This window comes from Peromyscus californicus, unplaced genomic scaffold (assembly GCF_007827085.1).
Source record: "Peromyscus californicus insignis strain IS unplaced genomic scaffold, ASM782708v3 Scaffold_7__1_contigs__length_154581171, whole genome shotgun sequence".
In the NCBI taxonomy this organism is placed as follows: domain Eukaryota; kingdom Metazoa; phylum Chordata; class Mammalia; order Rodentia; family Cricetidae; genus Peromyscus; species Peromyscus californicus.
In genome coordinates this window covers 49,420,620-49,447,833 of record NW_026294595.1, presented here as the reverse complement: position 1 = coordinate 49,447,833, position 27,214 = coordinate 49,420,620, and the positions used below count along the sequence as shown (strand labels likewise).

The 27,214-nt window shown below is 44.2% G+C and overlaps 1 protein-coding gene across 2 annotated transcripts in view; it reads right to left on the bottom strand.

Moving 5' to 3' along the window:
- The window catches only part of Rapgef4 (Rap guanine nucleotide exchange factor 4), a 284,129-nt gene that overhangs the window by 28,067 nt on the left and 228,848 nt on the right, over nt 1-27,214 (bottom strand). For both annotated transcript variants that reach the window (XM_052724191.1, XM_052724192.1), the window contains 8 exons: nt 24,382-24,470; nt 20,625-20,703; nt 5,460-5,610; nt 3,361-3,449; nt 2,605-2,635; nt 2,295-2,373; nt 1,636-1,782; nt 512-609 (listed from right to left, as the gene is read on the bottom strand). In XM_052724191.1, coding sequence (XP_052580151.1) covers nt 512-609; nt 1,636-1,782; nt 2,295-2,373; nt 2,605-2,635; nt 3,361-3,449; nt 5,460-5,610; nt 20,625-20,703; nt 24,382-24,470 — 763 coding nt within the window. The remainder of the gene's footprint in view (nt 1-511; nt 610-1,635; nt 1,783-2,294; nt 2,374-2,604; nt 2,636-3,360; nt 3,450-5,459; nt 5,611-20,624; nt 20,704-24,381; nt 24,471-27,214) is intronic.

The following is a 27,214-nucleotide window of genomic DNA, read 5'->3' as shown; positions in this document are numbered from 1 at the left end:
TAAACAGAAATGAATGTGTCTTTTCTTCGTAGGAGTTCTGGGTGGCTGGGGACAAGTGTTCTGACCTCTGCTATCCCTCTGAGGGTCCTGAGAGTATGTTGAGGGAGGAGCCCGTCTAGACCTGATGGCGGCCCTGCCACCTGTCCTCCCCCAGGAGTCTCCTCAGACTGGTGCTTCCTTTTTAATCATTGCCCTCCTGAACTGAGCATTCCAATTTCGAACATTAATACTGAACTTAAAGACTTTTCAATAAAATGAATCACAACCAAGGTTCTGAGCGCTAAACCATGTCCCCACGGCGGTGTGGCTCGGCTAATTTCCACGGAAGAGCATCTGAAGCTTGGAGCATCTCCCGTGAGTACCTGAGGCTTTCCCGACAGACCACAGTGTTGAACAAGACACACGGCAGTTGAGAATGTTCAGCCACCAGCCTCAGTGTGGCTGTGAAATTAAGCTGCAGACAAGGTTTTCTGATTGCACACACTGTTCCGAGGAGGCCATTCACACCTACCAATGAGTCGAATTGCTCTCGCGGGCAGGCAAACAGGCGTCCATTAATGGTGAGCGTCGTAAATACTGAAACATCATTAGGTTTGAGCACCACCTTTTCTGTGAACATAAAAAGGAGGAGATTGCCTATTAAATCCATCTGAGATTTGCTGCACTGCCCTAATCACACCAACAAATTGCCAGCTTGGTGAATTACCGGAACACGAAATGCGCCTGCATAAAACGCAGGGGTGAAGAGGGATCCACTGAATAAAAAAGACAGGACTTTCATATGGCTGCACAGTGCTTGGGATGCCTGCATCATTGCAATCATCTACCTTCATACGAGCCAGAAATGCTTCCCTCCATTCCTAAAGGACCCCTCAAATGGCTGTGAAGCCTTCACTGGGGACTTGTCCTCCTAGCTCCTTCCTACACCCTCCCATTGCATTGTGGGTGACCGCTTCCCAACCCTGCCAGCATGGGGTGCCAATGTTCATTTACTTCCTAACCCCTCCCAGCCTGGGAGTGACTCACGGACACAGAGGGTGTCTAATTCATCTCTGTCATTGCTACATGAAAGTGGTCAGGACATACATGATGACACAAGATGACATTTCAGGTATGATATAATCAGGGACAAGGAAAGGAGTTTTAGTCCCAGGTTGGGGAGTGGCGTGCTCATGTTTTTAGACCAGCTGGGCTCCATGGCTCTGCTGGGTAAGGAGGAAATTGTCATTAAGGGAAAAGAATGAGTCCTACACCACCCCAACTTAAGTTCTACTGACACCTGGAGCCTTAGCTCATCAAACTCCATGCACCTTTCTTGGGGGTCTTAGGCCCAGAGAGTTTTTATGGTTCCTACAGAAAGAGCCGCAGGCTGACAGATGCCTGAGATTACGGGCACAGCTGCCTCCCATAAATCACTTCTCCTCTTCTCCATTCTGTGGGAACCTGAGATAGGGGATGTTAGACATCGGAGAAGCCCACCTCTTCTCACAGTATTTCTGTTATTCCTGGGAGCTCACACAATCTCTGTCATCCTTCTGGATCAGCCACAAATGGCCTTGCCAGCTCCTTGCATGGTTTTTATTGGACAGGATGGCTTATTTCACAAAAGCCCCCAATGCTAATCCAGGCTGTTACCTCCTCCAGAATTCATCTTGACTATGAGCAGGCCTTCTCCAGAGCCGAGTTTGTCAGCCACTGCGCTGATGACCTCCTTCACGGAGGCAGCTACAGGCACCCGGATGGTGGTATAGGTGTGGTCCACGCAGTAGACCTTAAACAAAACTTCAGAGACAGTTGGCAATGTGAGAAAATGGTCTTGGGCATTCAGAGAAAAACATAAGCTCTGTAGAGTAGTTAGATATCTGTAGTCAGGGCCTGAGCACACTCCCTGCTCGGAAGCCCAGCTCTGAGGGGGGCAGGGGAAGGAGCGCTGCACCTTGCTCTGGGAATCCATAAGGTTCCCACAGCCTTCCCAGCGGTTCTTCATAGAAGTGATAATCTTGACAACCAAGCCCTGAGAGAACACACATTCTTCTAAGAGATAGGGACAATTGAGGAGAGGCAGTGTCAGTGAGGTGTGGGCAAGCATCTCAGCTCTGTCTGGGTACCAGACTCCAAGAACATGACTTATCAGGAGTCCAAGGGCCACACCCAAGAGCAGGTGGTTTTTGTTGTTGTTGGTTTTTTTTTGTTTTTGTTTTTTGTTTTTTTTTTTTGGTTGTGGTTTCAAGGTGATGATTTCCAGGGGCAGATTTTAGCCTGACTATAAATACTTCACATGAGAGATTACTCACCCTCATCAGAACCACGAATAGGCTGGCGCTTCTGGGCCCTCTCGTCCCCTGTGTTGAACTGCTGCAAAAGCACCTTGTGCTGGAAAAGTAATAACCACAGTGACGTAAGAGAGAGCAAGTGACTGACGTACCCTAACAACTCAGAGAAGAGAAGATGCATCTAGAAGCAATTAGAGCCCCGGAATGAAGCGAATAGATTTTTGTGTATACAAAGGAGACATCACACCAATATACTGTAATCCAGGGTTTCCGAATAATCATAATGCTAGCGTGTACAGACAGACAGTGTTGGGCTCTGAAGACCCCTTACCTTCTTCTGTGGGGCTTTCGCATCTTCTGAGCTACAAGAAGTAGAGAAAGCACACTGTTGAATACCACCCTGGAACACCGTCGCTACCGTTCTTTCAGCCTGCTTTATCTGTACATTACTTCAATTTTGTGTTAGGAAGTGAAATCACACAATCTCTCTGGGCGATAATGGGAGACCCCACCCCCCACCCCCATCCTAATAGTCAGAGGTCAAGGTGCAGCGAGGCAGCCAAGCCACAGGCAGATTCTGAGCAGACCTGAGGTGAAATGCCCTGGCTCCTGGCTTTCAAAGTCAATCTCATCACTTACTCACTCTCCAGTACTGAATCTAACAGTTCATTGATAGCACGGAAAGCCCCCAAATTCACCACTACAAGGACAGGTATATTTCCAATGAACAGCTTTAGCAGCAGAGAGTGGATTTCCCATATGGGTAACTGTCTTCAAATGTCCCCAAATGCCCATGGACTATTTTATTGCTGGGTGGTGTAAGGACCCATGTGTCTAGAACTGGACTTGTCAAAGGACAGGTTCCCTCTCCATAGCCTGCTAGCAAAGAGGGCATCCAGCCTTCTGCTCGTCCAGCCTTGCTGCCACCTGTGCCTGGGGCCTGCGACACAAATCAGAACATGTTGTGACTAATGATAGACCAGTGCTAGCCATTTTTGCAGGCAAAGACTTTTTTTGGAGGATGTTCTAATCATGAGGCAGGCACTCAGTTGGGGAAAGGACACCCCAGAGCAAAGCCCCTCCTTACATTTGTTTGACAATCTTCTCCAGCTCTGGCAGCTGCTCCTTGAAGACAGCCATCATCCGGGCGTCATCTGATACAGACACATAGAATTCCTGTAATCGGCAAAGGTGACAGGATCTTAACAAGGGCTGAACGGAGCATGGTTCTCTAGAGAGCAGAAGAGCCTCGCTCCTAGACCATGAGTGTTGCTAGCACCCCCAGACTATAGCCTCATGGAGAGGAGAGAGTGGAAGGGGGAGGAGGAAGGGAGAGAAGGAGGGGGGAGTAAACATTTACATTGAAAATTGCTAATGAGAAAAGGTCCCGGAAATAGATAATGGTGATGAAATGACCATCAGTGAACTGTATATTTTAAAATCGCTAAAATAATGTTAGGTTGTTTACATTTTACCACAACAAAATTTAAAACAATAAACTGCAAGTGAACTTATAAGGCACCTGTGAGGAAGAATACAAAGGATGGTGTTTTGGAATAGACCACTTGACAATCTACACTTCAAACACTTTTTTTTTTTTGCTCTTTTATCCCCAAGAAATTTTAATAATTTTTTTCTTTTGGTTTTTTTGAGACAGAGTTTCTCTGTGTAGCTCATGGAGATCTGCCTGCCTCTGCCTCCCTGAGTGCTGGGATTAAAGGCATATGCCACCACCACCCAGCTTAATATTTATTTGTGATATTACTTTAGTATTTGCTGTTTATTTAATATACCACCAGTGTGGTTGTTAATGGTACAAACGCAGTCCCAGTCCTCAACACTGTGGCCTTGTGCCACCATCCTATCTGATGCTCTCAGAGCTGTGCCCATCACCCAGTAGTGACAGCAGCACCTATTCTCCATGTCTCTCAGGAGCAGTGGCCTCCATGGCCGACCATGGCAACCATGGTAGTTAAGGGAGGGGCCCCAAATCAGCACATGGTCTCAAGCTACCATATTTCTTATTTTCAAAATCCTAACTCCTTGAATGACTCCACCTCCTACCACAGTCTACTATCTCTGAGGCCTTATCAAAGATGATGCAAGGAAGAAGGAGGCATAATTCTTTCGGAAAATTAATTTGAGAGCAAACAGACTGGAAATTTTGAAACAGAACCACACTGTCTTCTACCTGTACAGGAGTGTTCGTGTGGAGTTCTGGAGGAGAGTGAGTACAGTTGTCCCCCTTATCTTGGGAGAGTCATGTCCCCCTGTGTCAGCTACCTGTCACCAACTACAGTCTGGGATACTACATGGAGAATCCCAGAAATAAATAATTCATAGAATTTAAATATTTATTACAGCATATGTAGTATTTTCATATCAGTTGCTGTAGGTTACCTCCTAGTGTGCTGAATTAGCAAACTTCATTCTGGATAGCTATGTGCAGGAAAAAAAAAAGCCAGTAATGTACAGAACTTGGTTCCATTAGCAGTACAGGTCTCTACCAGTGGATATGGGCTACTACCTAACCTAGTGTTAAAGGTCAATGCTCTGCTGCAGTGAGCCACAGGAAAGAAAGACAGCTGAGCCAGAAGTAGTATTGGCCAAGGAAGCAACGTCCATTCAGGACTGCCTCCTGGCTGCCCTGGCAATTCCTCATTGAATCAGTCGGCTTCTTAGGAGCCAAGTCCACCTACCATTTGTCCAAGCAATCTTCCTTCTAAGAGAGTAAGTAACTAAAGACAGATCTACATGCACAAAAATGTTTGTTGTACAATTATTCTGGGAAGGAGAAAATGGTACAATACAGGCAGAGATGAGTGGCCTTTGTGGAGAGCTACTGATGAATCATCAGAACTTTTTATTACAAAGATCATACTGACGTGGAAAAATCTTGATGGAGCTAAGTAAGAAAGCAGCCTGCAAAATGCTGGGTGCTAACGTGATTGCACGTCTTTCAAACACAGGAAGAGAAGAGAGCAGACAGTAACACATTGCAATGCTACCACTTGGTTAGTTAGGGTGGTGGGATAATGGATGAGGTTTTTCTTTATCACACTACCTCTCTGACAGAGAACATGCTAACAGAGTCTAAAACTGGCAATTACATCTCTATAGAATTTGCTGTACACCCCTGTGCTATGGGACAAAAGGATAGTCTTGGAGTGGATGACCCCCACGTACCTCCAGGAAAGCCATGGCCACATCATCTTCTTGGAGGAGGTCCCCATACATGGCAGCCCACTGCAGAACCAAGCGGATGACCCGCCTCTTGTTGTTGAGGGCATAGTCCATTCTTTCCTGTTCCGTACCTTGAGAAGGCTGTGCGTGGTAAGTGCCAAGGAGTCAAGGAAACCACAGAGACGCTTCCCACCCACTTCAATGAGCTACTTGTAATGCAGAGAATGACAGATCCCAGCTTCAGACTGGCGCGATCTCCCACACTGGTCCTCCAAGAGACTCCCCACCATAGGGTCTGAAGCACACACATACACACTCTTGGGGACTCCTGCTCACTTTTACCTAATAGCTGACAGAGGAATCAGGCGACAGACTACATAGACTAATGTGTTGACAAAGATTTTTGTAGGGTCCAGCTTCAGCTGTACTTCACCTCTCAGGATAGTCATGTGATTTCCCATTGCTTATCTCTGGGTACTTTGCTTTATCCTGTTTGGTCCCATAATTCTACCCACATCCCCACATCTTTGGGATCCTCTTCTTCTTCTTCTTCTTCTTCTTCTTCTTCTTCTTCTTCTTCTTCTTCTTCTTCTTCTTCTTCTTCTTCTTCTTCTTCTTCTTCTTTTGGTTTGGCTTTTTGAGACACGGTTTCTCTGTGTTGTTTTGGTGCCTGTCCTGGATCTCGCTCTATAAACCAGGCTGGTCTTGAACTCACAGAGATCGGCTTGGCTCTGCCTCCCAAGTGCTGGGATTAAAGGCGTCTTCCGCCGCCACCACCACCCAGCTTTAGGATCCCCTTTTTTACATGAATTTCAACTTAACTCTTCTGGGTGTGCACCCTGTCCTGACAGGACCATGTTTATATGAACAAGCAAGGTGGAAGTAGATAAACTCACTATGCATTAGGGAGAGAACATCCTTACATAATCAGTCCCTCATGAGGGTTCCAGACCCTCCTTATACCACACCCTCTTCTCTTACCTAGAGCCACATCCTACCTCATTGTCAACTTGTGCACAAATGGCTAGCCATCTTAAGTACAAGCCGTAGGAGGCTTGGGCTGATGTTGTTCATCCTGCGTTCTATTCCATGCCTCGACTTTCATCTCAAAATTTTATTTACTCGCCAGGCGGTGGTGGCGCACGCCTTTAATCCCAGCACTTGGGAGGCAGAGGCAGGTGGATCTCTGTGAGTTTGAGGCCAGCCTGGGCTATAGAGTGAGTTCCAGGACAGGCTCCAAAGCTACACAGAGAAACCCTGTCTCGAAAAACCAAAAAAAAAAAAAATTATTTACTCATCAAGAGAATTCAACACTTAGTTGAGTGCCTACCACATGTCAAAAGTAAAAGGCCATGCTGCCATTGACACTCCTGTAGGGACAGCACAAGTATTTTAGATTAGACACACTTTTCCTTTTTTAGTGATTTATAGTAGCTCATGTCATAATCACCTAGTTCATAAAGCAACTTAGCTTTTACAGTTTATGCTATAAAATATACAAAAAGGACCTCGGTGAAGCTCTACCTCACCACCTGGTGAAGACACTGTTGTTTCCTTTGTAAAAGTGAGCAAAGCAACAATCACAAAAGGCACATGAAAGGCTGTGATTACCCAGGGAGGGGTACAGCTGGTTTGGGAGTCCAAGACTCCCGATGCAGAGAGCTCTGTTCCCACAGGACCACATTCCAAGCAATGAGACCGCCCACGTCCTAGCTGATGGCCACAGCTTAGAAGGCTCCGGAGAAACCTGCCTCGTGGGTAGTGCTGTATCAGAGCTAAACCAGAAAGGGCCTTTCGGAGAGAACTATAAATAATCATGATCAAGGCAAACGACAGAACCTTAAAGCAAAGGTTTACTGCATGTAAATGGGTTGCAAAATGGCTTTCATAAATTGAGCACGAGATTCATAAAAAAGAAAATTGCTCAAGCTGTATTGCTACAATTCTCTCTGAGCTTACAATAAAAAGAGGGAAGACAGATCACTTTATGTGAAAATTATTTCTTTTCTGATTAACCCTTTGGTCTCTTGCGCATATATATGCATAACTCGGTTTTTCTTTCTTAAGAATCGCAACACTGGTTATAAAGTTTTGTGACCATCCCGTACAGCAGCCATCAGCACTGTTGGGGGCTGACTGATGACGCAGGTGCTGGCTGGCTCAGCAGAGGCCTGGAGAATCTGGGCTTGAGTCCTCTGGTTCCCACTGTCTATTGCTTTGATTTGAGTCACTGGGAACTACAGACTTCTGTTTGCTCACCTGTGAAATGAGGTGAACTGAGAAACTTTCCGGCTTCTCTTCAGATATATCTAATAACAGCAATGTGAGGCTGATCCAAAGAGAATTAGGGACCACAAACTAACAACAAAAATAAGCTGCCTTCTTGTGGTCTCTTTTGTTTAATTTTATTAGTTCTCAGGTATAGATTGGTTCTTCCTAGAGTGGATCGCTGTAAGGCATGTGGGCTTCTTTCTTAGCTCTCTTTTTACATGCCCATTTGCCCTTCTTCCTGGAGCAGGATGATGCCTTCACCAGACACTGAGCAGATGTGGCCACCTTGAACTTGCAGCCTCTAGAACTGTGACGTAGTCCACTTTTTTCTTTGTAACTGACCGAGTGCCTGGTGTTCTAGTGCGAGGACAAAATGAATGAAGACATATGGAGACTGGGCTGAGATCAGGCCTCAGAAAGTACTATTTCAAAACTTCATTTCTGGAGTGAGTAGGATAAAGTAAGAATGGCTTAGATGGAGGCAAGGCTGTGGGGTTTGGACAACCTTGGTAAGGATGAGATAGTAAAATTATGAAATCGGAATAGAACTTGTTTTAAAGGCCCTACCATGCCAGGCTTCCTCTGAGCTCACTTTCTACACCAGCTACCTTGACTTCAAGTTGTACCCACAGTTATGTACTTCATCCTTCCCCTCAACCTAGGCTTCTCTCTATCCACTTTGCTAGAATTAAGTGATAATGTCTAGGAAAAACGTTTTTCTGATGGCCCTAGACTGTGAAAATGTGCATATATTCCTGAACATGTCATATCAACTTTAAAGGAATATCACACTGTTCCCTGACTATACGGACTAGAGTCTTTAAAAAAGATTTCGTTACACAGGAGGTATGATTTTGAGTCACTTGAAGATGGTGACATCATCAAAGGAAATGGAGGTTTCTACTGAGCTGGTGTGCAGAATGGGAGCCCTTGCCCTAGATTTAGGAAAATCACCTCAATATGGAACAAGGAAAGTGATGATTTTCTTTTTAAAATGATTTGTTTTTTTATTTCATCTGTATAGGTGCTTTACTTGCATGTAAGTGCACCATATGCATGCAGTGCACACAGAGACCAGAAGAGGGCATTGGATCCCTTGGAACTCAAGTTACAAATGATTATGCGCTGTCATATGGGTGCTGTGAAACAAAGCCAGTTCTTCTGCAAGAGCAACAGATGCTCTTAGTCATTGAGACATCCACCTCTCCAGCTCTTCAATTTGGTTTTTAAGAGGCAAATGTATTTTAAAATAAAACAGTGAACTATGAAAGAAAACTCCAAATCTTTTACGAATATGTGGGCCAAGAAACCACTCAAACTGAGTTATCATTAATAAAGGTCCTCTGTAGAGGAAGCCACAGTGCTCAGTGGTAGGGGTATGACGGACCTAGGTCCTGTCTCTTGGAATATTGCACTGGGAAATATGCTCAAATGAAGTGGAGAGGAGACTCTTTCCTTTGTGCCTGTCAATGACACAGTCTGAAAGCGCAAGTTGGTACCAAGGGTATTTAATCATAGTTATCCAGGTTACCTTCACTAAGACTGAGGAAGCAGGGCAAATGCCCATGTGCTGGCTGGGCAGTACCAGCAGGACACCTGTGGCTAATCGTCAGGGTCTGTATTGTCCCTGCATACAGCATCAGGTTGTTCCTGACCTCTCTGCTGATGTTGAAATCTAGTTTTTTGTTTTTGTTTTTGTTTTTGTTTTTGTTGTGTGTGTGTGTGTGTGTGTGTGTGTGTGTGTGTGTGTGTGTGTGTGTGTGTATAATGAAAGAATACATAGTTGGGCAAATTAATATGATGATGTTTCAAGTGTATGTAGAAGTTTACATTTATAAAACATCTTTAGTATGCTCACATGAGCATACACATACAATGTTCCCCACAAACCTAGGAGGAAGTATTTAAAGATGAAAAAACCCCTAAGGTTCTAGGGGAGAGATCTGTTGGCCAAATGCCTCAGAAGTGAACAGCAAGGCTGACAAGCCCAGATAGCTTTTCTCATGCCCACTGTCCCAAACAGTGACCACAGGGCCTCTACATTAGTGCTTGTTTTATGTTAGCAAAAATAATTTTATTCGGGAAGTGAATTTTTTTTAATTCTTTGACTTCATGGTTTGTTTTTTGTTTGACTTATTTTTTTTATGCATTGATGCTTTGCCTGTATGTGTGCATTGTGAGGGTGTGGGGTGCCACGTGGGTGCTGGGAATTGAACCCAGGCCAGGCCCTCTGTGGAAGAGGAGCCAGTGCTTCTAATCACTGAGCTGTCTCCCTAGCTCTAAGGGAAGCAAAATTCTTTTTTTTTTTCCAAGACAGGGTTTCTCTGTAGCTTTGCGCCTTTCCTGGAACTCCCTCTGTAGCCCAGGCTGGCCTCGAACTCACAGAGATCCGCCTGGCTCTGCCTCCCGAGTGCTGGGATTAAAGGCGTGCGCCACCACCGCCCGGCTGGAAGTAAAATTCTTAATGTGAGAGTCCTCTTGTTCTCATCATTATCATCGTCATCCTCCTCCTCCTCCTCCTCCTCCTCCTCCTCCTCCTCCTCCTCTTCCTTCCTTTCTCCTCTCACCTCTCGATTCTAATTTCCTAGAGTCAATTCTAGCCCGAACCACCCAGCAGATAGAACTGACCAAAACTAGGAAGAAAATGGGGGGGGGGGTGTGTTCCTCCTTTTCTCATGAAAGCTCAGGATGTTCCCCCCATAGAAACATAACTGACTTATTTCACACAGTCTGGTGTTTCCTGTCACAGATGTTTATATTCACAAAACTCAGTTGAGTTAATATGATTTTTTTAAAGATGTATTTATTTATTATGTATACAGTATTCTGCCTGCATGTTTTTCCTGCAGGCTAGAAGAGGGCATCAGATCTCATTATAGGTGGTTGTGAGCCACCATGTGGTTGCTGGGAATTGAACTCAGGACCTTTGGAAGAATAACCAGTGCTCTTAACTGCTGAGCCATCTCTCCAGCCCAAGTTAATATGATTTTTATAGCTAAGTCCCTCTCTCTTCCTGTGCTCAAAGCTTCTGCCCCTTCATAGACAACATCCTGAATGTCTGTGCATTCATCTGTGTGTGTGTGTGTGTGTGTGTGTGTGTGTGTGTGTGTGTGTGTGCATGCGCACTCACACACATGCACATATCCACGAGAAGGCCAGAGGTTGGTGGGAGACGTCTTCCTTGATCACTCCCCATTTTGTTTATTTATTTCCCTTGAGACAGAGTCTGTTACTGAACATGGCACTCACCAAATGACTAGACTGTCTGGCCAGCAAGCACCAGCGATCTGCCTATTTCCCACTCTACCTCTATTGCTAGGTTACAAATCATACCTGGCTTTTACATGGGTTCTGGGGATCTGAACCTGTAGTAGAATATTAATTTAAGGTGTGTTACTTTTGCTTACATTGCATTTGTTTAACTCTGTGAAGCTGTGTTACTGGGCCTGTCTAAAACACCTGATGGGCTAATAAAGAACTGAATGGCCAATAGCAAGGCAGGAGAAAGGATAGGTGGGGCTGGCCGGCAGAGAGTGTATATAGAAGGAGAAATCTGGGAAGAGAGATTGGAGATCTAAGAGCTAGCAGCCAGAGAAGGAGGAGGACTCCAGGGGCCAGCCACCCAGCTACACAGCAAGCCACGGAGTAAGAGTAAGATTTACAGAAGTAAGAGAACAGGAAAAGCCCAGAGGCAAAAGGTAGATGGGAAAGTTGGCTAGAAACCAAGCCAAGCTAAGGCCAGGCATTCATAAGTAATAATAAGCTTCCACGTGTGGTTTATTTGGGAGCTGGGTGGCGGGCCCCCCAGAAAAAAATCAAAGACCAACCAACAGCATGAACCTAGCCCTCTCGTGCACACAGTAGGCACTTTGTTAGTTGAGTCATCTCCCCAGGCCCTGGAGTCGGTTTCTTAAGGGACATAGAGAAGACTTCACAGGTAGTTATCTATGTGAGATGGCTCCAGGGAGTGAGTTCTGTTCACCCCCACAAAAATCTACCCCAAATTTGAGAAGGGTTGAAAGTCTGTAAGAAAATATATAATTTAAATAGCTAGACTCGTCACTTATGCACAGCTGATTTCAGATGGAGCAGGAATCATAGTTTTCATAGCCCTTTGATAGCATTTCCTTCAACTCGATCAAAAAAACTGAGGCAGAACAAGATTAAATGATTTCCCAAAGTCTGACAGTGAAACTCTTAGAACTGGAACTCAAGTTCTTGTATTCCTTCAATAGTCTTTCCCCAGTGGGTGCTATATTCTAGTTCATATAATATTCATTTCCTTATTAAACATGTGCTATGTAGTAGATTTAGAAGTCTGTTGGGTATAAGGAAAATTTACTGGAGATGGAGAAAAATGTACCCAAATTCTCACAGCATACACAGAACATGCAAAAAATAAAAGTACAAGTGCTGCTGCTTGGGTAAACTGAGTCGGGGAGGCCGGAGCTGCTAATGTATGAACTAGACCATCTGCACTGCGCTCATTGCCGACAATGTTGCTGTGGCTAACCCAACATGGTCACATCTACCAACTCTTCCAGTTCCAGCCTCAGCCTTCTCTCTAAAGGGGATGGCTCTGCATGCAGGAGCACGAAGTCAGAACTCTTAAGGGCTGGGTCCAAGTTTTAAAGACACAGTGGATCTCTACATTTACTATTTGGGGACTGGGCACAAAAAAGCCCTCAGACACTGGTTGGTTAACTATCTTAAATCATTACACAATTGGGAAATGCTAACACAGAATGTACTTTTCCAGAAAATACTTCAAAAGTATCACAGCTCCTCCAAACTTTTATCCAAATGACCTGAAATTTTTCTCCACGAAGATGTCAAACACAGGTCATAGATCTGTTTCTGAGTCAGTTCATAATGATTTCAATGCCACCAGGTATAGGAAGTCCACACAGATGTCCAGACATCTGGCATACCTCTTAAACAGGATCTCTCACTACTAGTTGCTGAATGTACACGGTGACAAGCAAGCTTCCAGAGTGACTGTCTCCACGGAAGAGGACCAGCTGGCTCAGCATCATGTCCTTGGGCTGAGGGGAGACTGGGTGTGTGTTTGGGGTTGAGAGGGGAAGAGGTGAAGGCCACAGGCAGGCTGCACTCTGTCTACTCTCCCTACAGCAGGCTTGATATTCCATTGAGTCATTTTCCTCATGCCGGCTCTGCCGTTCAAACACTGTAATTATTTCATATATTTTTACCTAGTTATTATCTTACTCACCACAGGCACCTGTAATTTTTCTGTATTTTTTTTAACTGCTCATTTACTTATTCTTAATTCAGCTAATAATGGTGCCATGTATTAAAATTATCACAGGGAAAGTAAGTGAAAACCTCCTAGGATGTGGAGACAGCAGATTCATTACAGCCTACAACAGGGAATAAAATATTATGTATACTTTTTGCAGTAAGTACATGCTAATTATGCAGCTATTTATAAAACACTTATCAACATTCAAACTGATACTCTTCAATGTTGTTGTTTTTGAAAACCCTGCTTTGCATACAAGATCTCTCTGCTTGCAGCTGAAAACAAACTTTGGGGGTCATCTGCCCACCGAGGAGACAAAGAGTTTGTAGTCTTTGCCTGATGCCAAACTCCTCTCATGATGGCACAATAATCGTGGTGGTATTTAATGGCATGCCAAGGTTTATAATGTACTTTCACACACACAGCCTCATTTGATCTTTACAACAACCTAGAGAGTGGGTAGGGCAAGGATAATTACCCCTATTATACAGAGGGTCTCATCGAGGTTAAGCATAATTGCCCATGTGGTTTGCAAGCTGGAGGTCTTAAACATGACCTTCTGGCTTCAGAGCACTTGCTCTTTCCTCTCTGAACCGGGGCCTCTTTGCTTCCTGCATGCCTTTGGGGAACAGTTTAACACTCTGGCCACTGTCCTTTCCTTGAATGAGTTTAGGTCTAGAATGAGATGGCCTAGACACACACGTAAGTAGTCTGTGTAGAGCCTTGAGATGCTCTTAGTCAGCTTCCAAGGAGAGGATGAAATGAGTTAACGTGGATAAGAGACATTGGGGCTGCTTCCGCAACAGATGAAGTGTTTAGTAGACCTTATCTATGGTACTTCTTACTGCCCTGCCTCTGGAAACCACTCTAATCAGTGACAGTGCTCAGACCAACACACGTTGCTCCTGTGTTTATGTGCAACTGCTAACTTCAGGCTTCCGGAAGCATCTATGGTGCCATCAATATCGTTAAGTGTCTCTCATTTTCTTGCTTAGAATATTTCTCCTTCATTGATTTTTAGAATTTTCTGCTTTTAGAAGCCCCTGCCTCTTAGGGAGTCTCCTTTCAAGTTTCAAAGGAGGGGTCTGCACTTACTTAGAGCCAAGCAGTTAGGACAGGGCCCCAGGAAACACATCGTCAGGGTTCATATTTTCTGTTAACACTGGTGGTGTAATTTAAAGCACATTAGGAAACTGCTTAATCTCAATTCTTCTATTGTGAGAAGCGGGTTTGAGAGTCCACACCCTACAGTACTGCTATGAGGCTGAGAAAACGTCTTTGAGGAACTTCGCAGCTTATCTGCCAAGATGGTTGGTTTTTTCAAAGCAGGACATCATGTACATATCAATGAATCAAAATTTCCTTACCGGGAAGAAATTCTCAAACTATACAAATGCAGAAAGGAATTGTTCTGATGGTGATATACAGACAAACACTTTCCAGAATTAAATAGGGACTATAATTGTGAGATTTGGCTTCAAGGAAATTTAAGTTGACAATTTTTCCCTTTAGAAATCTAAAGAAGGGCTGAGGAGATGGCTGAGGGGTTAAGAACATTTAACTGCTCTTCCAGAGAACTCAAGTTCAGTTCCCAGCACCCACACTGGGCAGCTCACAACAGCCTTGGGGGAAACCAATGCCTTTGAGCTCCATGGGTACCCACACTCATATGCACATATACACATGCAGACATACAAATACACATAATTAAAAAGAATAAAAATAAGTCTTAAAAGTAAAACTAAAGAATGTTCCTAAAAGTTCACTTCATCTAAAGACTATGAACCTAATACTGCTTAATTAATCTTTCATCTACAACAAAAACAAGTTTTGATATGCATTCCTGCTGAGAACCCCAGTCAATTCATAAACACATTTCCAGGTCAGGTTCATAGAGCTATAATTGATGAGGATACTGTCTTCTCAGAATGAAACCCTGTTATATTTGTTTCTGTATAGGAACAAAATACATAAAAGACGGTTTTAGCTAGAACTTAGTAGCACATCTATATTCCATTTCTTCTTTTTAATTCGGGAGACTAAATAAATTACTTCCATGTCAAAAGCATAAAATTTGTCCTGACATGCAGCCAAAGAAAATTAGTATGCTAATAGAAAATATTCAACTAAAATTATTGCTGTATTTAAATTTCTATATGTTTAAATATAACCCATTTATCACTTAGGAGCCTTTTAGCTTCAGTCAGAATCCATCCTACATAACAAAGACCAGTATTCACTGACATAAAAAAATCCTATTGGCAGAGTAAGTTCCAGACTGGTCCAAATGCTGACGACACATTACAGACCCCACATTTGTGACTGCCGACTCATTTCTGGTTTATTCTAGAGTTCTTCATTTCCCTTACAATCCCCAGAAGGTTGGTTCTAGAAACTGGGGTTATAGGCTTCTTGTTCTCTGTCTTAAACATTTCAAATGTTTTTGCCCAGAAACCCAGGAAGCCTCTTTTTGAATTTTCACTGGCCCAGTCTTCATAGGGGCCCCAAGATTGTTTGCAAGGGCAGTTAAGCACTAAGCATGCCAGCCCTGACCTCTTCCGATGGCTTGCATGATGGTGAGTCAACTGAGACACAGACTACAATTACATCCTGTAACACACTCACCTGTCAGTATATTCAGACTCTTCTGTGCTTACTTGGTCCTCTAGGCTAAAATTTCTCTTAGATGTCAAATAAAATAAGTAATATACTATTTCCTTTGGCCTCACGTTTGGGGAATGGGTATTGGAAAGTAAGCAAAGTGAAAACACTCGCCATCAAGGAGTCAATCATCAAATTCCAAACAGTGTTAACTCAGTGATCATTCACTGAATTGAGGGTTATGGGAGAATTTAATTCCAAAGCAGAAAATGAAGACACCAGGAGAGCAATTTGGCAAAAATAAATAAATAAATAAATAAACCCAAACACTGAAAACCAAACATTCTATATCCTCCTCTCCCTCCCCTCCCCAAATACTGGCATGCTTTTCATAAAATGATGAACAGTAGTAAAATGTCAGGTGGATTTTTCTCTTTCTCTTTCCGTGGCAGTGAAAAGTTTTGCAGGGGAAATGTTGTGAAAATGGCAGCAGCTATTTATATTCAGAAAGATATCCAATGGCATAGAAAGAGATTCATAAAATCCTGTTAGTGGGAAAGTATATGAAATGATAACATGGTCCCATTCTTGCATTTACAACTATCTATCAGGCTGGGGAGATGGCTGAGCTGATGGAACGCTTGTTGTATAAGCATGAGGAGGTAGGGTTGGTACCTAACATCCACCTAAAAAAGCCAGGCTTGGTGATGTGTACTCATAAGCTCAGTGCTGGAAAGGTGTGGGCGGGTGGTTTCCTGGGGCTCACAGCCCAGCCAGCCCAGCCTAATGACCTAGCCCAGTGTCCGAGTGAGAGACCCTGCTTCAAAACCCAAGGTGGATGGGTCCTGAGCAACAGCACTCAGGTTAACTTCTAGCCTCCACATATATACATGTGTACACACACACACACACACACACACACACACACACACACACACACACGTGCAGAAGGAGTGGGAGAGGGAATGAGAATTTTTAAAAAGTCTATGTCTACATGTATTAAAAAGGATGACAAGAATACACACCAAAATGTTAGTCATAGTTATATCTGGGAGATGATAAGGTTTTATATACGGGCAGCTTTAATTTTCTTTTTAAACTAAAGGAAAATGGAACTGAATTTTAAATACAGATTTTAAAAAGATTTAAAAAGCTGGAGATGAAAAGTATAGGACGTGAACAAATATGATTTTAAGACTCATTATAAAGCACTTGTATTCATCAGGTCAAATCATGTCCAAAGTGTAGTTAATGAATAGAGTCGCTCTCATTAGCACATAAAAGGGCTCAGATATTAATGTTAAACTGAGTTCTACCACCTCTTTTCCATGCTAAAAGCAAAACTGGGAGAGACACACAATGTGGATTAAGGACAGAAATAGGTGTCAGTGGCTCTGGGCTCAAGTCTTTTCTGTGCTGGTAATTACCTTTCTCTGAGCAAGTCATAATTTTTCATTATCCTAGTTTATTGATTTGGAAAAAGAACAGTGGAAAAAAAGTACTGACTACTTCTTTCTAGGGCTGCTCTGAAAAGTCGGAGATGTCAAGCACTTGGAAAACACTCTGTGCTTTACCAAAACGCACCACGTCACACAATGGGCTTACGAAATTCACCGTCTCTGTGCCCGTGCTAAGCACAAGGGAGCCAACTGACTTATCTGACTGTGTATGCCGCATCTCTGCTTCTTCTGGGGTGCAGTAAACATGCATACACACACACACACATATACACACACAGTGCATGCATGCATACAGACATACACGTTGCTGTTCTGCCTGATCATCACCATTTCCCCACTCACTCTGCCTTGTCAGGCTGCCTCTATAAACCTATCCAGGAAAGTCTCACTTCCACTTGCCCAAGACGCCTACGGATCACAATGTCAAGGGGACCCTCATTCCCAAGGATATGGGAATGAGGCAAGGGCGCAGAAGGTTTGGTGTGGACCTGTCCCATCAGTAAGGCCTTAAGCTCCTGCCTGCCCAGGCCCCTTCCTAAGGTCTGGGATCCCTGGAATCCCCAGTTTGCCAAGTTGTCCCATTGCCTTCTGATGGGTTCCTCCATTCCTTCAGTCCATCACAGTTGATTTATGTTATTTATAACCAGAAAAGTAGCTCACCCCAGGTCCTATCCATGCCATCTCCTTGAGAGGAAAGGGGGGGCTGAAAACTGTAATACACATGCCCTTGCCCATACGTAACCTTGAGGATAGAGCCCCACCCATTTTCTTACTCATGGCAGGAAGAGCCTTGGCTTCCTGAGACATTTTCTCTAGCCATCACAGAACAGTCCTCATTAGAATCTCCTGCTCCTAAAACTTAAGGACTAAGCTTTTGCAGCCGAATGTGGTAGCCACTAGCCTCATGCAGCAATGTAAACTCACAACAAGGACAATTAAATCAAACCAAATTCAGTGCATTGCAATTCCAATTTTAACTTAGTGGACATTGAACTTACGTAGATTAAATAGTGGTGACTAGACTATTTCATGGCCCAGAGCCTCTCAATCCTCCCCATCTACAAGTCAAACCCTTCACTAGTTTGTTGGAACATCCCTAGGTTCTCTAGGTAAATATACAAATTAGATGCCCTAAAGGCCTTATACGTTCTAGAAACTATTAGAACTGAAAAGGCCTCTTCCTCTTCTTCCTCCTCCTCCTTTTAAAGAATGCATTAAGAAAACCCCTGAGAATGTTTAATATAGGTAGAAGTTCTATGAGACGTTTTATTTGGTTTTAACAAAGCCCTTGGTTTTACCCAGTTGAAGCAAAGATAAACCTGTATAAAATACAAGGTATTGTCAAGAAACGTTCTTTTTTTTGAGACAAGGTTTCTTTGTGTAACAGCCCTGGCTGTCTGGGAACTAGCTCTGTAGACCAGGATGACCTTGAACTCACAGAGATCTGCCTGCCTCTGCCTCCCAAGTGCACCACCACTGCCTGGCAAGAAACGTTCTTAAACTGTAATTAAAGGTTACAGAATCTAACAAAACAAATGATAAATTCCAGATGAGCCTGCTGGGGGGACAGGGGACGACACGACACGACACGGGACTTTAAGGTCCACATTTGCAAAGCAATGCTAACACTAACTCAACAGAATCTTGTATAGATAAGGTAATGGTATATAGTTCAAAGCTCTTAGAAGAGTGTCTAAAACTCAGAATGGTGAAGAGCATCTAAGTCCTCATAGAGCCCGGCAGGAAGGAGGGAGTCTGGAGGTAGCAGGTAGTGTCAATTACATCCAGCTGTCCTAACTTTCCTTAATCTCCCGCAAAGGGAACTGGCACTGGATCCCAGAGCCCTATGATTGCTTGTGTTGTTGACTTTCTTCTTTTCGCCAACACCCCCACTCCTCTCTGCCTGGGCATGGCATGAGCCTTCCCTCCGAAGCTGCTCTTTTCAAAACAAGCCAGCACTATGAAGGCTCTGAGTCCCTCTTAAGAGGGCGAAGCTGATAAATAAGGAGACAGGCACAGGCTTCATGTCGGAGCTCTGAGTTAGAAGGTCGAGTTCAGGCCCACCTGAACTCTTCCGTTCCTTCACTTTCTCTGGCTCTAGGCTTCCTGGCATGCTAACCACTGAGAAAAATAAGTTGAGTTCAGTCGTGGTTTTTATTTTCCTTCCAGCAAATCTCAAAGGTCTCATAATGATCAGCATGTAGAGAGTGAAGAGAGCATGAAGAGACCCTGAATATGTTAATTTTACTTTACAAAACTGAAGATGAGCCAGAAAGAATACATAATATAGGTAAGACTCATTAAGCTGTCATTACTTGGAAATATAGTTTCCAGGCAAATAAACACCCAAATCTCACTCTTGCAGCTTCCTCTGAGTAATGCATTCAACTCAAATCTCCCATCCTCACACATTCTGTTGACTTCAAAGAGAATTACGGGTGAGCAAGAAAACGAGAATGAGGTAGGACAATTATAATTTTGAAAAAGGAAAACATGGCAACATTGATTGGGTTGCTCAAAAAAGAAATAAAGAGACAATCTCTTTGAATATGCTTAATTGCTCAAGAAGGGCAAAGTGTTTGGGGGTCGAAATTTTTGTGGCTTTAGAAATAAAGCAGAATTGGAACATATACTTTTATGTCTCTTCCAAAATCGAGGTAAAATTCATTCACAAAATTCACTTGTTTTATTCAATTTAACATTTTGAATGCTTACGATACCAATGCTTACCAAATGGTGCGTCCACAACATTATTGAAAAGTTGCCATAAACCAAACACAGTCTTTGAGTTGTCTATTGGACTATCCTTAGAATTTCAAGTATTGTATCTTTGTTTTAAGACAATGTTATGTAATGGGAGAAAAAAATCAGCTGAGAAGGAAATGTCGGCCTCCCCTTCCTGAGTGCGTGGTTCGGGTTCCATTTATCTTCTTTGACACCCAAGTTGAAGACTGATTGACCTTGTAAGGTTTTAAGAAGTGGTGGGACCTTTAAGTACCAATTAGTCATGAAGGTACTGTCCTCATGGATAGATTGATGTCTCTCTCTGTGGGGCAGGGCTACTACTACAGGGAGCTAAGTGACTTCTCACTCTGGGACCGATGCGTCACTGTGAGGACTGGCTGTTACGTAGCGAAGCCACACTCCGTGTTTTGTCTCTTTTCCATACACCTGCCCACCTCTCTGCTTTTGTCATTTAATGGCACAGTGCAAGGGCTTTGACAGATGCAGCTCCCTGGTTCCCAAGACTTCTATCTTCCAGAACCATGAGCTACGTCAACTTCCTTCCTTTATAAACAACCCAGTGTTGGGGATTCTGCTATCGCAATGGAAAAGTGGACTGAGACATCTGAGGTAAACTGGCTTGTCTTGCATACAGTTAATAAAACCCATGGACAAGAAAAGGCAGATGTCTGTCTACACCAGGGACCATGCTGGCGTCTCTGAGTCTGCTAAGAGTAAGAAGTACAGCACTGGTTGAGCTACGACTTACCTGCAGGAGATGGAATGAGGTAATGGCCGGGTACATGTGGGCTGTTTCTGAGAGCAGACACTTACCACAGCAAAGGATATTGGGCCACCAGGGCAGGGCAAAGCTGGGTGTTTGGCATAAAAACACAGTGCATCATAACAAAGTCATTTAAGAGCGAATCTGGAGGGTGAAAGGAGAAGAGGTTAATTCTTGTGGTCATCTCACGGCAGCAAGGCGATCGATTGCTTTCTTCTTAAGGTTAGTTTAGGTGTGCTCTTCTGTGTGGGGGTGCCTTCATCTGCAATTAGTGATGCAGACAAAGCTTGAGATCAAAATTCAATTTCTTAGGACAATGCACAGAAATATTTTTAGAAAAAAATACAGCCTTGTATGAACAGCATTAGTCACTTAAGCTACAAATAATTTTTTTTCTGTGCTGGGACCTTACAAACACTAGGCAATTCTATCATGAGCTATCACATCAGTCTTTGTATCTATCTATCTATCTATCTATCTATCTATCTATCTATCTATCCATCCTATATATGTTATTTGTATGTTAAACATATTTGCATATTAAAGAATTGTCCCGGGCAATAGCACGATGCTGAGTTAACACACAGCCATTTGTCTACTTTATAGCTCCTTGGTTGCCATGCCTCTTTTCTTTTATCTTTGCTTTCATCTCCTTCCAGAAAGAGGAATACAGGTGAGAGGAGGCTGGAACTATGGGGAAATGGAGGCAGTAAAAGCACAGAATGGAGGGCAGAGGGGATCAGCCAGAACCGATATGATACGGCCTGTGAGCCGCGCTGGAAGTGACAAAAGCCAGCCAGCGGATGAGAGCAGTGACCTGCTCTGTGATGGGTAGGAAGGGGATGGTGAGGGAGGCAAGGCTTGTCTCAGGACAAGCTCTGGTTACTTCATCGGTGAGATGCATGGCACTCCTTTATTGCAAGGATGACATTATCCAGGCATTCTTGACGGGAAAGCATGTGTAGACGAACCTAAAAGCCCCGGAAGGATCTTTACTGAAACTCAGAACCCAGGATGCTTTTCCAATTAAAAGAGAAAAAGGAGTGGAGTCGGTGGGGGTGGGGGACCTTTACCAGCAAAGACTTGTCAAACTTTCTGAATAGAAAATCGTGGGAATGTGAAATTTGAAACTAGATTTCCAATGCCAATGTCTTTAGTGATAATATATTGCAGAGTCTGAGTCTATGGCTAAAGGTTTAATCACTGTGTGTTTAATCATTTTAGTATATCGTAAAGTCAAGGTGCCATTTCTCAGTGTCCCTGGGCATTCTCCACTGGCTCCTCACACTCAGCCAGAGAAGGTGCCAGAAAGAAGCTGTTTGGAGCTTATTTTTTAACAATGGAAGGCACACTGTTGGTCTGACTTTAGGTAATGCTTGCTTTTTATGCCACCCTGAACGCTTGTGCTGTATAGTCATTTAAATTCTTTTTACTTGCTTATTTTTGTGGTGCCAGGGATCGCACATGCACATGCTAGGCAAGTACTCTAGCATTGAGCTACATTCCCAACCCTGCGGGACTTTCTGATTGGCTAAGGCAGAGATTGGCTGTGGGTTCCTGAAGGCTGAGGAGCTGGTCACAGCATGACCAATCACCCAGCACTCCCACCCCCTTCCCCCATGTTTTTTTTCTCCCTTTTTTTTTTTTTAAAGATTTATTTATTTATTATGCATACAGTGTTCTGTTTGCATGTATGCCTGCAGGCCAGCGCCCCCTTCCCCCATGTTTTTTTTCTCCCTTTTTTTTTTTTAAAGATTTATTTATTTATTATGTATACAGTGTTCTGTTTGCATGTATGCCTGCAGGCCAGAAGAGGGCACCAGATCTCCTTACAGATGGTTGTGAGCCACCATGTGGGTGCTGGGAATTGAACTCAGGACCTCTGGAAGAACAGCCAGTGTTCTTAACCTCTGAGCCATCTCTCCAGCCCAGCTTTCTCCTTTTCGCTCAGATATTTTCAGCTCTTTCCTGCTACTTTCTTTTAAGACCCTGGAAAATCTGTTCCCCAAAGTCTTAGGCCTTACCTTCCCGGGCCATGTATGCACACAGAGTACACAGCAGAGCCCAGACTTTAGCCCCTCCTTCCTTGCTCTATGCCACTACTGACTTTGTCTCTTTGGATAGAAGGCTTTGTCAATACTCTAGATATTGGTACCCAGCTTTCAGGGTACCACTCCTGAGTCTAAACTCTCTGTGACATTTTCCCGAGTCGTCTTGGTCAGAGCCCCCAAAGCACTGAGCCACACCATGCCTTAAATTCAAGTTATTTGTATATTTCCTCATGTCTTCTAGCACATTCTAAGCTTCATGAGGGAGCGAGAGTGATCTCCTATGTATATCACCTAACACAAGGCATCCATCTTAGTACCTGCCTGGACCAACCCAACAAATCCTGCTCTGAGAAGAACAGGCCTGGAGCCTGGGACTCTGGCTTTATGTTAGTTACCACCCCCACCCCCACCCCACCCCCCAGTTCATTTGCTGTTTCACAAAATCTCAGATAATCAATTCATAGAATAAGGCACTGGGAGGAGATGAAGAAGTCAGTGGCAACATATTTATAAGCACTACATAATAATGGTGTCTTCATCTTGAGCATATTGCCAAGATCAGTGGCTAAGTGGATTTGAGCTCCCACTAAGTTTCTGAGATAAATCTGTGAGTTTCTTATGGTGAGAAATGTTCTCCTGTGGAGGTCACTGCTTAAGACATTAACACATGACATCATTCAGAGAGACAGGGAAGTAGCCTAGGACTTTTCTAAGCCTGAACTGGCAGTGTAGCTCTGTGGTACAGCACTTGCCTAGCATATACAAGGCCCTAGGTTCGATCCCCAGCATCATAAGAAAGTAAAAAGAAAAAGTTGTTGTGAGCTCTTCTTTCCACTTCATCCACAATGTGGACATGATAGAACCCTGAACTCAACTCACTCATGAGATTTATCTTGTTTGTACTCAATGCTGTGTCTTAACAGCACAAGGTTTCTTTGCCATAAGGAAGCTTATGTGGGAGAACTTTATCATCCACGAAAGATATGTTGTAGGGCTGACCCCCAGTACCTCCAAATGTGACCCTATACGGAAACAGAGTCTTTGAAGACACGACCAAGTTAAAGTGAGTAAGTAGTGTAGGTTCTAATCAATGACTGCTGTGCTTTAAACACGAGACACTAATCATGGAGACAGGCACAGAGGGAAGACCATATGAAGACATTGCCAATGTGACAGTACTGGGGTGGTCCATCCACGTGGGAAGGAATACCAAAGACACCAGAAGCTCGGAGAAAGGCATGGAACAGACTCTCTTCACAACCCTCATAAGGAAATCAATCTACTATCACCACCATTTTGGACCTCTAATCTCCAGAACTGTAGGATAATCAGATGCCACTGTCTGAGCATTGGTTGTTAGAGCAGCAGGCAGTAAACTAGTACAGGTGGTGTTTAGTTACACTCTGAAATAACACTCTGCAACCACAGAGAGAACCATTTATCCTTGAGGTCAGTAGCTTCAAACGTTCTATGGGACTAGGTTGGGTTCAAATGTCCAACTAATAGACACTTTTGGGGGTGTGGGTGAGACTGAATGGCATGTTAACAGATGTCTATGAATGACTACTCCTAATGTACTTGAGTGAAACCACATCACTGCTGGGGGTAGGTCAGCTCCACCCCACCCAGGGACACTCTTTAAAAAAAACGAGCGCACTTGACATCTCTGAGAACTGCCTTGGCGACATTCACTGACAGTGACCCGGGGTTTTTTCTCTCACAATTCTACACATGGATTTAGTGCGCACACAAAACTCTTCTGGACGCATACCTGTTGCTTCATTCAAAGATGGCTCAAGGCGGATTGTTTCTAAAAAATGCTCTAAAATTTTTTCAGGTGTTCCTGACATCACAGTATACCTGGGCAAGAAATAAAAAGGGCATTCATTAGTTTTGAATGCGTGAGCATTCACTGGGAGATACAAATTACTGATGTATATTTTTGAAAACTGAGATCCCAGGAAATCATATGGACTACTTGTGACTAGTATGTTCTCTGTGGTGGGGGAGACCATGTACGCTGCCTAAGCACACAAGAAGGCACTCGAAAAACAGTCAATAGAAGCAGTTACTAAAAATGTTCTTTTTCCCCCTACGTGGAACTAAAGGAGTATCTAAGGGAGCAACTCCCACAACTGAAGCTGAGGAACGGAGGCCTTATTCCAAGGGAGAATGAAAGTAGTATATAATCCCTGGGGTAGGGCAGGGCAGGGCAGGGCAGGGCAGGGCAGGGCAGGGCAGGGGGGAGCTGCTGAGGAAAATGATGGTGGACTGGGTTATCCAGACATGGGTCACTCATAGGAAATGTCACGATCACACTGGATCTCCTTGCCGATTTCTGGAATGTTCTGTCTTTTCCAACTGCATGCTGCTATGTGCTTTGGAAATCAGCTAATAATAAAATAAAATAAAACAAAACCCCTAAGTGCCAGTGAGCAAACAAACCCTGAGAGTATCATGAATGGGAAGTAAATCAGAAATAGAAAAATATAGGTAACTTATGCAATGCCAAATTTGAATTATTTTAGGGGGCTGCATTAATCATTACTTCCAGGGATTCAGGGTGCTCTCCAACCCACAAGAGAAGGTACACTTTTGCAATTCAATGTTAGTTAAAGTTAGAGTCAAGACAGTGGCAAACAGCCAATGAGAGCTGTAGGTGGGCAGAGTGCACGGAGGTGATGTGGCTGCCCCTCAGCCAGAACTCAGACCCGGCCTTCCTGCTTGGCAAAATGACAGGAAAGGAAGCCAACAATGCCAAGAACATTCTCTCGTGTTCGGAAAGCAGCGACAGAATGGAGCTCAGAGGGCGCCCCGCTTCCGTCACCTCCTCACCAGTGTGCTTTTCTTGCCTGTCTGAGACTGTGGAGGAGGTGTGGAGAGATGGCAAGAGCATCTGCAACATGAGTCGGGTCTGACCTCCCGCCTGAGGGACGGAAGAGACACGGCAGTACAGGACCCCACGTAGACGAAAACAGAGAGAGGGAAACAGCCCTGGGAACCGAACTCAGGGTCTTGTGTGTGCCAGGCGAGCGCTTTGCTACTGAGCCCTAGCTGGAGTATATGAATATCTGATTCACTAGATGAGCTCCCAGAGGAGGAGCATGTGGCCACATGAACCAGGAAATGGGTGGGGGTGGGGGGTGGGGAGAGCTTTCTACACCTGCCTGGAGTTCACTAGGTCCCAACAAACTAGGTGGGGGCTGAAATAGGTAACCCAGTTGACTCCTGCTGGTCAACACTGCCTCTGCCTCTGCAGGTGGGGAAACTGGCAAGCCTCAGAGAATGCGATTGTGCGTGCCTGCTTGTTTGTTTTTTGTTTCGTTTGCCTGTACAGAAAGATGCTCAGGGTGGAGAGAGGCCAGGCCTGGCTGCCAGGAGCTCATTCTGAGCAGGAAATTCTCCGTGTCATCAAGAATCTTCCTCTTTACGGGGGCTTTTCTGTTCTGTTTGGAAAGCAGTTTGTATTTAAACAAGAGTATCAACGCATTCTTTAACTGAGCACTGAGTGAGTGGGCTACTTCACATGTCTGGGGAGCGAGATCCCAGGCCATGTGGCCCTTTGTCCGAACTTTAGTTCCCGAAGCAGCTTGTGTTTACGTTACGGTTTTCCTTGTTTGGACTTCCCTTAGGCGGAGTGTTCTGCCTGCTCACATAGACTAATGACCTGCTAGCAAGCCACACAGGCCCTCACCTCAATAGAGAGCAAGTGTCTTCCTTAGGCTCTGCCTGCCTGGCCAGTCACACACCACAGGATCTTTCTTTGGTACCTGACTCCCTCTAGTGGTACAGCTTTGTGGGTTCCTTACCCAGCCTCTGGCTCCACAGAACCCAGGAGTTTGGGCAGGAGACTGAAGAAAAAAGAGGGCATGGAAACTTCTAGATGGCTCTAGTTTTGCCTAAAACATCAGGTTCTGGCTTTCCTTCACACCGGAAATAGGCAGGTGCCTCCTGCTTGAGTCCTCATTACGTGCGGTCATTAGTGCTTGAGACCACCATATAGTGCCGCTCTCGTCAGTTTCCGGCAAGGAAAAACTACCCCTGTTCTAGTCAAAAGCACACCTCGGTTGGCCTACCTTGTATCAGCCAGCGGGTTTTCCTAAACTTGTGAGAGAAAAATCTTTTCCTAACACCAAGTCTGCATTTAGAACAACCAAAGCAAGGACCAGGGGAGGAGGAACGGAGTGACCAAGTTGGGAGTCTTGCAGTGGGCAACCAGTCTAAGGGAAAAGGCAGAGCCTCACCCGGAACAGGACAGTCGTTTTTGAGTTCCTGTCTTACTAAATTCTCACAACCCAGTGCCCAAGACATCCTCCAGAGGGGAGGTCACAGTGAATCCGTCATCACAGCTACTAACTTGATATTAGCATTGATGCCACACTTGGTGTTCAGTGGCTTGGGCCCAGTCAGGCAGTTTTGAAAGCTTAATGTGTATATATCAACTAAGCTGGGTTTCTCAGGGGGAAAAAGTAAATCAGAAAAATTATTGCCACCAACATGACGATGTTCTCTGAGTTCAAAAGGAATAATTTCTGCAGACAGATACCCTCGATCATATATCTATCTGCAGACGTGGTTGTTGGCGTGTTCTCAAAGTTGATGAG